Consider the following 15,728-nt stretch of genomic DNA (forward strand, 5'->3'; position numbering starts at 1 on the left):
CTTTTTCGTTTGTTAAATGCCAATGTAAGAACACTTGAGTCTTTACTTTGATTTTCTTTTATAAGCTAGCATGCAACTACTAATCATTTCCACTCTCACATATTTTTTTGGCTCATTGCATAATGCCAATTTACTTTAATCCTTCCTTTTTAAGGCTTAATGTTCAAGTACGAGCAAGCCTAAAAACCAATAGGTACTTGAGTTCAAGTGACTCAGACTCAATCAATACCATTTTGACTCACAACAAGACAGAATTTAAACCCACCCCCCCAAACAAAAAAAAGAAGGGATCGAGAGTTAAAGACTAAATAAATAAATAATAATAATAAAAAGTTAATGAAATAATATCCAATCCAAGCTCCAATGTAATTAATGTTTAAGTAAACATTAATGACCATCATTTTATGTGTGAATGAATTAAACCTATACGTGGCATTTTCTCATAACTCAATAACATAGCTAACTTTTCCAGACAATAATTCTAAACTTCAATCATCTCTCATACATTGAAAAAAAAAATGAAAATGAAAAAAAAAAAAAAAAAAAAAAACTATACATCACAATTAAAAATAATTATTTTTACACACTTGATAACTTAAGTTGAAAAATCGTATATAAGAGGTATGTTTGGTCGTGAATTTAACCAAAAAAATAAAAATAAAAAACAATGCCCAATCAAGCACCATCCATTTTTTTTAAATTCATGACCAAACATAACTAAACCTTTTTTTTTTTTTTTTTTTTAAACTAGTAATACTCTACTGAATTGTCCATTCCTTTATCTGGTCGAACAAAGTCCTTATAAGTGACTGGCCGAGGAATATAGGGTGGTTTGGTGCATCTTAACAATGCCCAATTAACCCCATCAAAAAATGGATGGTGCTTGATTGCGCTTGCACCTATAGTGGACCCCAATCTCCTTGATGGTTCCTTGATTAACAGCTGTGCGATCAAATCCTTGGCGGGCCCAGGCACCGTTGGATCCTTTGGGAATTCAAGTGCTCTAGCCACAATATTTGCCAAGGTCAATTCATGGTCAATTCCTTTAAAGGGCGTTACTCCATAGAACAATTCAAATATAAATATTCCTAATGTCCACCAGTCCACCGCATTACCGTGCCCTTCACCTGATACGATCTCAGGTGCCAAATACTCGTGGGTCCCTACGAATGACATTGATCGAACGTTGATCGGTTCGGCTACAATATCAACGGTTCCAGTTCGGTTTGGTTTTCTCTTGCGTTTTCGTTTAGGATGGAAACAAGATACTGCAGGGACTATACAGTTCGGTATAATGCATGATGATGTGGCGAATGATGATTGGTCAATAGGATAATCATTTGATGTATCTGCATTCGATGAGTCCTGATCGGAAATTAGCTGAGCCGTTGATGTTGAATTGTCATCTTTTAGAGAGAGATCAAAATCGGTTAGCATGATATGACCGTCCGATCTTACTAAAACGTTTTCAGGCTTGAGATCACGGTATACGATTCCCATCATGTGTAGGTACTCCAGAGCAACTACCACTTCTGATGCAAAGAATCTTCAAAATAATCAAAAACCAACCAAACTTGGTCAAATAATATTAATAATAATTAACCAAATTGAAATTTTTCTTTCAAATCTAAAAAGAAAAAATAATATCAAAAAATAATTTAAAAGAAATATAAAAAGCAATATCAAATCCTATATGCAAAAGACTTGTACTGCTACTAATATGACAATAATAAATTGATCCTATTTAAATTATTTTTTCTTTTCAAAATTAAAAATCTGTATGAAAATATAAATTCATAGAGATAACCAATTTAAACAACATAAATACGTAGGATCCATCAGTAGTTAAAAATAGAATTTTTGAATGCAATGATGTTAAAGAATGTTGAGGTACAACACAACAAAAGGTGGACCATCTACATGAGAAAAAAAGATGTGGAACCCACATTTTATTTTTTTGGTAATAGGCATGGAAAGAAGTATAATTGGAGAGGGGGAAAAAAAAAAAAAAAAGAAAAAAAAAGAACAGAATGACTAAGATTTTGCACGAGAGGGTCCACCGAGTTAAAGTGCACAAAAATCAAGTTGACCAGTTGATCTTCTGAAAATATGCTAGCTTCATCAATTTTGAAAGCAATATATATATATATATATATATATTTGTGTGTTTGTTTCATCAGTTTGACAGCTGACAATTGTTTCAATTACATGGAAAAATTAAGGAAAAAAAATCTAAAAATCCATAGAGGGAAATATTTGAATCATTTTATACTAGAAAGGAACGCAAAATATTTTCCTTCTCTGCCAAACAAATTGTCTGTATGTAGCTGATTTTTCTGTCCTAATTAAGCAATCAACATTTTGAAGATTCAGTATATTAGGTAGTTTAATCAATTAATTAGTTATCATTGATAGTATTTCACAAAATATTTTTCAAAATATTTGGAAAGAAAACAATGAGAGAGCAACTAAAAAGGCATACATTATGCAAAAGGGCAAAAAACAAATAATAATAATAATAATAATGAATAAGAAGAATCCATATGAATAATGATCCAATGCACGAGAGACCCACCAAAAGCATTGTTGGCTCACTATCAAATACATATGCAGACACAAATTTAAGCCAAGGAGCCCACATGCCAAAAATAACAAATCACAATCAAAATAAAGTATGGACCCAGATTATCATTATTCATCATGGAAAATTTTAAAAATAAATAAATAAATAACATTGAAGGTTTTTTTATTTTTAATTTTTTAATTTTTATGAATAAGTAATAATATTGAAGTTGGAAAAAAAAAAAAAAACATGCATGTGATAAAACAGTACGCACCGGACGGCAGCTTCATTGAACCGTTTATCCGGTTGCCGTTGACGGAGAACATGGAGGTCACCGCCGGGACAGAACTCGGTCAACAAACAAGACCACCGTGTGGACTCCAACGAGGCATAGAGGGTGGGCAAAAAGGGGTGGTCCAACATTTCCAATATTTCCTTCTCTATCCTGGCCCTACTCACTTTATTCCTACTCTCCAACTCCTTTTTGTCCATCACTTTGGCAGCGAACATGCAACCGATTTCTCCCTTCAACTCCACAAGGAACACGCTCCCGATGTCGCCCGCCCCAAGGCGATGCATAAACCGGAGGTCGCCGAGCCCCAACGCCGCCTCCTTGCCGGACTTCTTCACGCGTTGGATTGCGCTCCAACACGGATCGCTTGTCGGTGCATGGTGCTTGCTTGACGACGAGATGAGGTTAGAAGAAGCTTCTGACCCCGAACTCGTCGTCCTATCCGTTGCGACGGTAGTGGTGGCGGTGGCGGTGGCGGTGGTAGTGGTGGTTGAGTTGCAATTCACATTGTCGAAATCGTCGGCGAGCTCGTCGACGGAAGATTTCATGGTGGTTTAGATCCTCGTGGATGAAAAAACAACCATGAAAAAAAAAAAAAAAATAGTGGAAGGAGGAATGGAGGTGAGAAAACAATTGGCAGTGAAGGTGGAGGTTTAAAAAAGGTGAGACTTTTGCGAGATGGAAGGGTATGGGCCGGCTATATGAGAATGGGCCATTTGGATGGCTTTTCTTTAACATGGGCCCACTTGTGGACCCAATAGCTTTATTACAACATTTCCAGCTTTAAATCCCATTTATTGTATTTTTATAAACCTTTATATATTTATTTATTTATTATTTTTCCTTCTTATATATATTTGCTTTGTATTACATTCTTTTCTAAGAGAGAAAGTAAGTTGGGATTAAAAAAAGGAAACAAGATAATATGATTGAGATATATTATCACTTTTGTGTTTAAATGGGATCCAGCCAAAATAATGCCTTATTTAGTTAGGTTTTAATCGCTCTTTATTACCAAGTCTTATTGGCTTTAAGGACATGGCTAGTCAACATAATAGTACTGTTTCTGCATATGAGAGAAAAGGGACAATAATTATGGAATAATAGCAAGTTTAGGCTTTAGACATTTGTTTGATCCTATATATATATACATATATTTATATATTTATGTCAGCTATATTGTGAACAAAGCTAATCTTTCAACAGCAAGAGTGTGGTTTATATCGATCTTTTACCATCAAAGAAAGGCTACGCCTACCCCATATATATATATATATATAATATGTACAAATTCACTGTAACAAAATTATTTAAATGTATATGAAGTAATTATCTCCTATGTAATTTTATTTTTTTTTGGGTAAAACATCTTCTAAGCAAGTTGCTAGATTTATGTTGAGCAGTAATGATCTGGCATCCTTTTTTAAAGTTATTTTTATCTTTTTTTACCTTATTTGCTGAGCCAAAAGGTAGCTATAAACATATTCTTGAATATGGATTAAAAGGCCAACAAATAGAGGTTAAAAATAGAGTGCTTGGAGATCATTTATCTATGTATATTTGTGTCATATATGAATAACCTTAGAAATATAGATACAATTTTCTGTTTGTATATGTCAATTTGACATATTTGTTTTATTCTTGATTGTTTTTCCTTGACTTATAATTTTTGTACTAATTCATCTATTTTTTCCACTTATCCTAATGAATAAGGATAATGACACATTATTATATACATAATTAAAGCTTATTAATATACTAACGAAATGGAATTTAAAAAGAAAAGGAATATACTTAACTTATTAATAATTTATCATTAACCTTTTAAAGAAACAATGAAAGCACTTACTGTATTTCTTTTCGGTGAAAAAAAAAATTTGAATGCACTTATATTATATCATAGTAAATCTTGTATACTATTGCATAAATCTTTTATCATTAACTAATTTTAACAAATATTTATATGTAAATAAAATTGCATATATTTGCGTTTATTACAATTTACGTGGTGTATAAATAACACTTTTTTTTTTTTTGAGTAAAATAAAAAAGATTAAAAGGTAGAAGTTGGCATACTTTTGCAACCTTGAATGATATATATTTACGTGGTAATGCACACATTCATTAAACAATTTGTGTACATCTATGTTTAGTGTTCCACAGATAATGGCTAGGTTCTGGCTGAAAATAGGTACAATAAACAAATACACTAATCAATTAATTTTCAAATATAATTATAACAAATGATGTAAACTAAATTTGTATTTAATACATCACAGCATGCATTAGCTAGCTAACACATCACTATCAATAGTATTTACCCAACCCAAAAAAAAAAACAAAAAAAAAAAATACAATCACTATCACCTGTGTGATGAATAAAATTTCGGTTTAGTGAACGAGTTTTAGAACCGTAATTTATTTAATTATAAGTTTCGTCAATAATAATTTTTGAAAAGCGGATCGGAACCAGACATGCATACCAATATGCAATCTATATTTCTTACTGTATATGTACGTAACTTTTGTTGGAAAAGAGTGAAACTAAAAAAGAGAAAAAATAAAATTCAATTGTACCATAAAAGCCACGCCTAATTATACTTCTAAGCTAAAAAAAAAAAAAAAAAGGTAAATTATTTAGTCAATAAACTGTCGGATTCTGGCAATAATATTATGTACTAGTTGGAAGTATAATACTGTCTCTATATAATTATATTACACTTTTGAGTCAGTATAAACTTTTCAATCTTATTTGTCCCCTCTCTTGTCATGATCATATAAACTTAATTTTCAACAAGCAACAATGAATATATAGTACTCTGTTAAGTCTGTGTTGATTAATATCGTTGGTCAAAATTACCATATAAAGTGATAATTAAGAGTGATTTTAACATGTGTAATAATAAAAAAAACCAATACTCGAGTAATTTTAACATGTGAAAGATTTTAATTGATCATACAAATACTCCAGTAATAATAAGATAACCACAGTTTTTGTTGGTTTTTTTTTTTTTTTTTTGACATAAAGAAAATGAAAATCATTGTTTGATCACGTACTAATTAATGAAAGGATTTATCCCAAATTTGTGCTACAAAATGAATGAAATGCAAAGTGCATCATTAAGGTTATGTCAAAATGCCCAGGAAAAGTTACATCTTCATAAATTTATATTATGATTTTACTATTTTCATTGTAGTAGAATAGTTTAACAATATATTGTTAAAAGAAAGTTATATAATACTAAAATATAAAACTCATATTTTTTTGTATTCATTTTACGAAATATATGGTTTGATAAAATTGTTTTACAAAAACTGAACTGACACTAATGCATCTTTTGCTATTAGTAACTTAGTTACTAATGGACCTCTTAAAATCCTGATTTTAAAGCTTAGCTACTAATGGACCTCTTAAAATCCTGATTTTAAAGCTTTGTTTAGGGTAGTTATTACTTATACTTCTTCAAAAGAGTGTTCTAAAAAGTTATAATTTAATCATTTTAGTTAGAAACCATTTCAATGATTTGAAATACAGAAAACTGTTCAAAGCTCAAAATTTAAATATTCTTTGAACAGTCTTCGAAAAAAAACAAAAGAACTTTTAAAAACTCATACAAGACAAGATCTAAGTTCTCAATTAATGGAAGCTTCACCATGAAAAAAGCATTGCCAAAAGCCAATATCAATAATTTTACATTCACATCTATACTAATCATGACCGTCCATCAATTTTTTTTATAGTTTTATTTTTTATCTTTTTCACTTGTCAGGCGCAATATCAATATCAATATCTTGATTGTCCGTCAAACATAGAGAATCAATTCCAATTCCAAGGATGAAACCTTGAAGAAGACAAGAAGAGGTTCCTTATGTTTCGGAGAGCTTTTTACCCCTGGTGTTTTACTGCGCTGCTTGTTCCATATATCTATAAATATTTTCCTCTATTACACAACTTCCATGACTTTTTCAATTAATACTTTTTCGTTTAATTTCCATGTTTATTTGGAAGTTTTTTCTCCATAAAATATAATATAATTAGTATAATTTTTTTTTTTTTGGGGAAAACATATATATAATTTGCTGCAAAGTATTTTTGATAAACAAAATTTTCGATCATTCCAGATATATATATATATATATATATATATGGTTTTAACTTCTTTTATGTTTCTATTTTTTCGGGTACAACTTTTTGCAAAAATATACGTGTGCTTTTCTCTCTCTCTCTATATATATAGTTGATCTTTTTTGTGTATGTGATTTTTTTTTTTTTTTTTTTGGGGATATTTTGTGTCTGTGATTAAATATATTAATAAATTTGGAGTAAGTTACATGACAATGAGTGGCATAAAAAGGTTCTTAATATAGAAAACTATATGGATTGGAGTTTTCGATCTCAAATCTATTTGATGGCTAAAGATCTTTGGGACATTGTGGAGGAGGAGCCCATTGACATTGAAGAAGAATGCCATTGCTGTCCATGCCATCCATATTTCTTGTGGATCAGATTCTTTCTCTGCGATTAAAGTTATCGGTTCGGCCAAAATTGCTTGGGAGACTTTGGCTTCAAAGTTCAGGCAACAGCCGCCCACGGTTGGTGAAGGTTAGCGTAAGCTAATTGCAAATGAATGAAGGAAAATTTCCCTCAGATTTGCTATAATTACACCTTTTTTTGTTAATGTTTTTAAAAATTTATCACTAACTTTTCTGAATGTTTTGAAAATTTATCACAGTTAGTTAGGGTTATTAAATTTGATAGCCGGCAAAATTAATGTACAATAGTTTTTACACATGCTACTTAGGATTCATCACCACTTCCTCTCGCTTTGAAAGAAGAGTACTATCATATGTAAATTATAATTAATATGAACTAGAGAGGAAAACTCAAATCATGTACAGTTATTGGTAAACCGTGATTTTGCATATATGTGTGTGTGTATATATATATGTATATCATTGAAATATTGTTGCTGGCTTCTTTTTTTTTTTTTTTTTTCATTGTTTACCTGTTTTATATTTATTAAAATGATTCCTTTATTTAAAAAAAAAAAAAAAAAGTAGTTTGCGCTTGGTCTTAGGCCCATGTAGACAATTCTTTCTCCCGAAAATATTAAAACTTTCACTTATCCTTTGAATTATTTTTTTTCTTATCATTTCAATTCTATCCAAGAAAATATAGTTCTATTGAGAAAATTGTTTTTTTTTTTATTATTCTATTTTCGTATATATAAGACTAGTTTAATTTCCAAAATTTTATAGGAACTTTTTTCGCCTTAAACTGTTTTATTGGATTTTTGTAAATCATATATATATGGCTAGTTTTCCAAAATTTTATAGGATTTTATTTAAATTCTTTTGTAGTGAATATTTCAAGGGATTACTTTCATCTAAATGAGGCATTTTACAATATTGTATGGAATGGTGATTGGCATGCAGCAAATGAGTTCATTAGAACCAAAACTTACATGTACAGGGAGGACAACTCTTCATGTTGCAGCCATTGCAGGGCATATAAGAATTGTGGGGACATTGCTGAATAAAATGTCAGCAAAAAGACTTAGAAATGCAAGACACTGAAGGGTTTTACAGCTCTTGCAATAGCTGTTGCTTACAACGCAAGCAACCGAATAATTGAACGCATGGTTTGAAAAAACACCAATATACTTTGGCATCCATGTTCATAGGTACAGATGCTTCCTGCTACATTGGCTTTTCAATATGGTCGTTACGATATTGGCTGATATATTTATGTAGTTACGCGGCTCGAATGTCTAGTATTGCGGCAGAATGGCTGTGACAGTGCTGCCCTCATTTCCAATGCTATATATGCACGAAGTTCCGGTAAGAGTTTTTGTTAATATTGATTTACACTTTAGGTAGTATCGAATTAATTTTCTAAGTTTTATATACCAATAAGTTACCAACTAGTGCCATATTAACGAAGTAATTAGTATCTATATATTAGTTAATAGACTTTAATTTTGGTCCAGATTATTTTTGTTCTTGATAGATGTATATATATATCCAGCTCGTGCCATCGACAAACCATCGGGTACGTTGAGACTTTATTCACCAAAATAATAATAATAATAAGATTATAAAAAAATAATTAAAAAGTTTCGGTGGTTTATATTATATTTTAGTTTATATTAATTACTCAACCAATAAAATATAATCACATTATTTATCATATTAGTTGTTAAACAAATTACTCCTATAATATATTTCTAATCTCCTCACCTCCAATATATTTATATATATATATATATATATAAATTAATAAATAAAAAAGGAATAGATTACTAATTAATTTTTAATACTATTCGACAGAGAAGGATTTGCATCACAAAGTGTGGTCGCTTTAAGGACTTGCATAAAATTTTCTTAAAATGTCAGATGTGTTATATATTCTATCTTTATTTTTATTTTTACCTACTTTCTTTTGACTCATTTTTGTTTTCTTTTGAAACCAATAGCTTAAAAAAAATTTCTTTGTTACCAAACACAGGGACTACGTTATACACGATATGAAATTGATCCATCTTCAAACCTTGCAACTTCTACAAACCATGTGTGAAATGACAAAAACTTTGGATGCATACCAAATGAAAGCTTGTTCTATATGCTATTCACTCTGTCGAGTTATTGATCAAGGGAATGTCGAATTCATCAAATTTTTATCGAAAGCAAATCCAGAGCTGCTGGAAACAAGTGATCAACTAAATAGGAACGTTTTTATGCGAGCAATCCAGCATCGCCGAGCAAATGTTTTTAACTACATACACAGAATTGAATTGAAATTACCAGCGGCAACTCTGATCGATAAGCATGGAAACAATATGTTGCATTTGGCAGCAATGTTGGCACCTTACCCACAAATTTCAGGAGCAACTTTACAAATGCAGAGGGACTTAAGAGTGGTTTAAGGTCATTTTTCTCTAATCAGCATACTCTCTTATTCTTCTCATTAAGTTTATTTTAGTAGTATGAAACACTTGTATGGTTTATTTCTGTAAAAAGTATATTCAAACTTCTTCTTGCTCCAATTGCTCTTCTTCATCTGGCTAAATCTGCACATATTTTCGGAAACTATAATGGTCAAATTTTATGAAAATTATTCACCAAAAATCGCCTCATTTATTTATTTATTTATTCTTTTGGTACGAATAAAAATATAGGTGGTGAAGTCGATTGCAACTCCTTGGATTCTAGACCACACAAACTCCGAAACTATGACAGACGCCCAAGTAAATACCAAAGACCACCATAAATTGTTGAAAGAAGGAGAAAAAAGTATGAAAGAGACAGCAACTTCATGTACGGTAGTAGGTGCTCTCATTGTTACAATCATATTTGCATCATTTACAGTTCCTGGAGTTTCAATGAAAATTCTGGTCTTACTATTTTTTGAATAAAAAGTCGTTCCTGCTTTTCATAGTATCTGATGCCATTTCGCTCTTTTCATCCTGAACTTCAGTTTTGATGTTTTTAGAGATCCTTACCTCAAGATATGCAGAAGAGGACTTCCTAAAATCTTTGCCTAAGAAGATGATAGATGGTCGTTCCACATCTTTTTCTCCATTGTAACCATGATGATTGCTTTTTCTGCTACACTTCTGATTGTGCTTCAAGACAAATATTCATGGATTTTCATTCCTGTCATTTTGCTTGCTACCATTCCAATCAGTTTATTTGTACAGAAGCAATTTCCTCTTCTAGTTGAGATTTTCATTTCTACATATGGAAAAGGCATCTTTGATAGGAATGTTGAGATTTGGAAACAGGAAAATGTACATATCATATATGTGTACTTTTGTTCCAGTAATTTCCATACTGTAACCAAAATATTGGTATATAGACATCTTTTTATTTTGTTTCCTGGAGCATATAACATTTTCTATAAAAACAAAGATAATGAATTTCTGAAACCATATCATACTGTAATTTTATTTATCTAATATAGAATTTTACAGAGTTCATGTCAAGGACACCTGAAAAAAAGTGCTCTCTAGGCTACAAATTTAGATTGAGAAGTATAGTTACAATATAATTTATAATACATGAGCAAGCCTGTTAACATATCAGCCTACCCATCCACAATAATGTAAAAAAGAATATTTATATATAAAATATGGTACAGTTGGTAAATTTTCTAAGTATGACCATTTATACATATAAAGTGGTATAATAAATCAGGGAAACTCACCGGATCATATATGCATGTTTCCCATATAAAGAGTTCCACAGCCAGCTAAAAGAGTGGTTGCAGAAAACTCAAACAATGTAGGTTTGCTTCGAATTCTTCCGACCATGTTTTCTTCTTGGGTTGGCACTGATCATGCAAGAGAAAGCATTGACAAGGTCAGAGTCCTCTTCAGTAACCAATATCTTGGCTTTACTAGGGTCAGAAAGCAAGAGCTTAGCCACAAGGTATCCTGCAATTGACCAGGTTTGGAACAAGCGTGATTGTTTTCCGATGAACCTTGCCCTCTTGGTATCGTAATATTCAGGCCACTTATCTTGTGCTATCCGTTTCTCAGCAACTTCAACAGCTTTTACAGCAATTTCAGGTCTATTCATCTTTATGCATGCTACTGTCAGCTGTATAAGGCATCTTAAATGTGTCATAACATAGTTGCCATTGGTATATCCACTTGCTAATACTTAAACCACTAAATTCAGGATCCAGGTTAATCATGCATGAGTTTTTCGGACTTTTAAAACAGATACGAGAGGTATATTAACATGACAAAATAGCACGATAACTAACCTGCCATAGCAGAGTCGGCCAGGAACCTGCATTGTGATAGGACCAAGGGCTGCATGAGAAACAATAAAATGTTACATAAACAAAATGGTAAAACAGAAGAAGATCAAGAATATTATTACTAAGTTCAAACATATTACGTGTTCTTAGGATCACTGCCTGTTATAATCTGCCACTCCTGACCTTCTAGAGCAGGATAACAAATCTTAAATGGCATGTCTGCAACCAAATCAGCCCATTTGGCTTCAACAAGATCCAAAATAGCATGTGATTGATCTTGCGTAGCAAGACTACTAACTACTGACCACAAGTTTCCTAAAGAAAAGAATCGGAAATCCATATGAGCTGGTTGCAAATTTCCAATCAGATAGCCTCCTTTATGTGGCATCCATTCTACCAACCAAGGAGATATTTGGTCAGGGTAAATGTTGAACTTGTTAACTGCATCATATGAATATTCTTCAGTTTTATACCGGTAGATCTCATTCAATTTTCTCATGTCAACCCAATAATACTCTCTGATATGAAATGACAGAGCTACCAGACGATTGTTCAGCGCTCGGATAAGGTCAGCTGATCCATCCTCTGGAGCAAGCATCTCACGTGCACAAAGCAATGCTGAATAAAAAAGTGCCTGCAAGAACCAAATAGATATGATACCTGCTTCTAGCAATTTAACCAAAAGTGAGGGCAATTAAACAGAGAAAACCACATGCATATAAATGTTTAAATTACCAGCCAACCTAAATTTTTGCTTTTCCTGTCTGATAAATGTTGAGACTGCAAGACTAGGTACATGAACTACTACCAAACTAGAATCTGATGAGCCATAATGGCCAGGCTTATTCTTGTCATCCCTCACATAGACAAAAACTATTTCAAGCATCCCCAAATAGTTTATTCACCATACTTTAACCATTGCAATTGGTTATCTACTCAAATTCATAATAATTCGTACTATTTCCTTTCTAATAATTTTTACTCTTTGATGATTAGGAACCAGATTCATTTTTTTACCTGGATTTCCAGAGGGTGTCCATGAATACCCATACGGCGATCAATCATGCAAGAACCATCAGTTACCAGCAATGTGGGGAACATATCAAAACCATCAGCAAGACATAACCTTAAAATCATCTTAATTCCTGTTTGCACATCAACTCTCTCTTGAACTGAGAGATCCCCAGTGCATTTTCCATATGCACGCAACAAGATAATCCACCATAATCCTAAGAATTTCACAAGAAGATGAATAAATATTCAGCAACACTAGGAGTGGCATTGCAAAAATAACTTCAACTTCAAAAAATGCTTGAAGGACCTGTTAATGTTTTTACCAGAATCAACTGGAGCAACACGGCCAATTGCTGCCTCCCCAAAGTCTGGATCTAATGCCTCTTCTGTTGCAGAATCATCACCATCTAAAGGAACTGTGCGGACCTTAAAGCTAGCAGGCATCAATCCTTGACCAGGACTGTGACAGTCCATTGTTTTCTCCCAGCTCTGCAGTGAGAAAGTCAATTATGCTAAGTAAAGCAATGTCAAATGAGCAGATATATGGAGATATATGAACACATTAAAACAGGCACTGCATGCAAACATTTTAAATATACAGTTTAACAAAAGGAAATAAGGATAGAGAATTTAACAGTAAATTTCATAAACGTCCACTTGATGAACTTACAATAAAAAATTCAGCAGTATAAAACAGACAGAATATGTCCATACAATCACATAAAACTTCACCAATAAAGTAAAGTATGATAAAAATGAATGCATCATATTGTCGTGTGGAAATAAGGTAAAAACAAATAAGTAGAGAACTTTAAACAGGACAAGAAAAGAAATGCAAATGATAGATCTAAAAAATCAAAAGCTCAGTATTGATCAGACTAGTAACATACCTGCAATTGTAGTGTATGCAGGATAAAATTCCGAACAATGTCATACTCCCCCTTCAACAGGAAAGCTATACCGGAAGGTATGAAGTCACGAATAAAAACCTGATCATAATTCAACACATTGGAACTGGTTGGATCCTTTGCCGCAATGGTTCCAATAGGACTTCCACAATAATAAACTACAGACTCCCGTAGTAAATCCCATGCTTCATCCTCAATGGAGTTGAGGCTAATCTTGTGAAACGCATCTCTAAGTGCCCCATTTTCCCCGCTAGATGTCGAACCCTCCTTTTCTTGTTGTAATTGTTGAACATCCTGAAACTCAAGAACATCTGGTCCATTCACCACACCATTGATCGGATTAAATTTTTGTGCAGTATCTACAAACCATGTTCCGTTTACACCTTCTGTAGTTATCCCACTTGCACTTTCAGACTGTTGACACCTGCAACTCTGAAGCCATGAACTCTTCGTATTGTGAAATAAACCACTCCCTATCCCTTGAAATGGATAGGTTGCATTACAGGTTTGCCGCATACTTGAACAACCCAATAGTTGCATGTATCTTGAGACCCTTTTCTTTAGACATTTTGCATGGTATGGGGAAGAGTATATAGTATCAGACTTGCCTGAACATGAGTAACTTATAAAATGGCCGGGTACAGTCCCGGAGAAAACTTGCAGAAGCGCTTCAGAAGGACCCATTAACAAGAATTGAAGCTAAACAAATGCAATTTAATCTTCCAATCAATCAATGGAACATATCTAATAGCCACCAAAAACCTATAGAAAACAGCTTAAGTCAGAGATTTCCAAAAACAATGCATAAGAGTCCCTTTGGCAAGGAGAGAGCAAGACAGAGAACAAAACTAAACCAAGAAGTATGCAAGTCTATCTCTATATTGCCTTATCATCGAATTGGTTTACATGAAAATGAAATAAAAATGAAAATTATAAACCCAAAAGATTTTAAAAAATGGTAAAAATGTTTCCTTTCCTTTACTCTTTATTTTTCTAAGGAATCAAAAGGGGGTTATTCATTCAATCTGTCAGAATTGAGCATGATAAAGGGTATTTTAATCAAGTGAAAAACAAAAATACCAGCAATAAGTTACTGGACAAAACACCACAAATTAGAAAATAAGGAAACTATTCAGGAACATGAATACAAAAATCCACATTGCACAGCAAAAACAAACTAATCCGTGTGAAACCCATGAAAAAATAAATTAAAAAAATAAAAACAAAGAAATAAAGAAATTAAGCATGGCAGTATTAACTATTAAGCAATTGACAAATAACAAACCCAGAAATAATCCACGATAAAGAAAGAAAAGCAGACGATAATAATTATACCCAAAAAAAAAAAAAATCGAAAGCCAAAATTATCAAACATAGCCCCAAAAAAATAAATAAATAAATTGAACTTTAAACGAGAAATGACTTACCAAAGTGCGAAAATAATTGGTAATTTTTCAGGGTACCAAGAAAAAAGAAAAAATGAAAAATCAGAGAGAGAAGGCAGCAGCATAAGCGAGAGGACTTTGTCGTAAGCAAGACGAAACGAGAAAAGTCACGAAATCAATATAACGTCCACAAAATTGGAAAATTTTAAAAAGATCCACAGAGCCCCCTTTCTTTTTCTTTTTTCTTTTTGATTTTGTAGATAGCTGCATCGAAACGTATCCCACTTTGTCATCACAATCAACATTCTTGCTTAGCTTTTTCGCTTTTTCCATGTCCGTTTGTGGTTCAAAATTTTTTTCTTTTTTTTTTTATTATTTGTTTTTGGATTTTGTTTATTTTATTTTATGAGGTATGTGTTTTTTTTTTTTTCTTTTTTTATTTAATTTTTTAAAATTTAAAATTCATTTACGTGTACCTTTTATAGTTTTTTAGTCAGATCCACAAACGACCTTTTCATAACTAGGATTAACCTTTTTCTAATGACAAATCACAAAGCTTACGTAGAAAACTTTTGCTATTAAAGCTTTTCATTGGAATTATATCCAGGTGTCTATATATATATATATATATATATGCATTAAAGTCTTGGCATATTCTAATTTTCTTTAACTGATATGAAAAATAAATTATATCTATAACTTATTTTTGAATTATTCTCTCGACTTGACATAGTTTTTTTTTTTTTAAATGAGATTTTTAGTTTATATTAGGGATATTCATTGGTTCGGAGTACAAAAA

The 15,728-nt window shown here is 32.1% G+C and overlaps 2 protein-coding genes across 7 annotated transcripts; both read right to left on the reverse strand.

Annotated features, from left to right (window-relative positions):
- Nucleotides 1–563: 563 nt before the first annotated feature.
- On the reverse strand, nucleotides 564–3,646 carry LOC112491063 (serine/threonine-protein kinase D6PKL1). The gene is made up of 2 exons (XM_025072091.3): nucleotides 2,838–3,646; nucleotides 564–1,546 (listed from the first exon to the last, which is right to left on the reverse strand). Exons 1-2 carry the CDS (start codon nucleotides 3,401–3,403, stop codon nucleotides 748–750), a joined length of 1,365 nt encoding a protein of 454 aa, XP_024927859.3. The 5' UTR covers nucleotides 3,404–3,646; the 3' UTR covers nucleotides 564–747.
- A 5,926-nt stretch (nucleotides 3,647–9,572) lies between these two features.
- On the reverse strand, nucleotides 9,573–15,212 carry LOC107413194 (neutral/alkaline invertase 3, chloroplastic). 6 transcript variants are annotated; one of them, XR_007239613.2, is made up of 9 exons: nucleotides 14,972–15,212; nucleotides 13,527–14,306; nucleotides 12,960–13,125; nucleotides 12,640–12,851; nucleotides 11,763–12,256; nucleotides 11,626–11,674; nucleotides 11,062–11,456; nucleotides 10,358–10,589; nucleotides 9,573–10,226 (listed from the first exon to the last, which is right to left on the reverse strand). XR_007239613.2 is itself a non-coding variant. In XM_016021079.4 (7 exons), exons 2-7 carry the CDS (start codon nucleotides 14,226–14,228, stop codon nucleotides 11,130–11,132), a joined length of 1,950 nt encoding a protein of 649 aa, XP_015876565.3. In that variant the 5' UTR covers nucleotides 14,229–14,306; nucleotides 14,972–15,211; the 3' UTR covers nucleotides 10,775–11,129. The 6 variants fall into 6 exon arrangements, 1 of the variants encoding a protein (XP_015876565.3); XR_007239612.2 differs by having other exon boundaries at nucleotides 9,573–10,480; XR_007239611.2 differs by having other exon boundaries at nucleotides 9,573–10,511.
- Between the last annotated feature and the right edge of the window lie 516 nt (nucleotides 15,213–15,728).

Source organism: Ziziphus jujuba, chromosome 8 (assembly GCF_031755915.1).
Source record: "Ziziphus jujuba cultivar Dongzao chromosome 8, ASM3175591v1".
Taxonomy (NCBI): Eukaryota; Viridiplantae; Streptophyta; class Magnoliopsida; order Rosales; family Rhamnaceae; genus Ziziphus; species Ziziphus jujuba.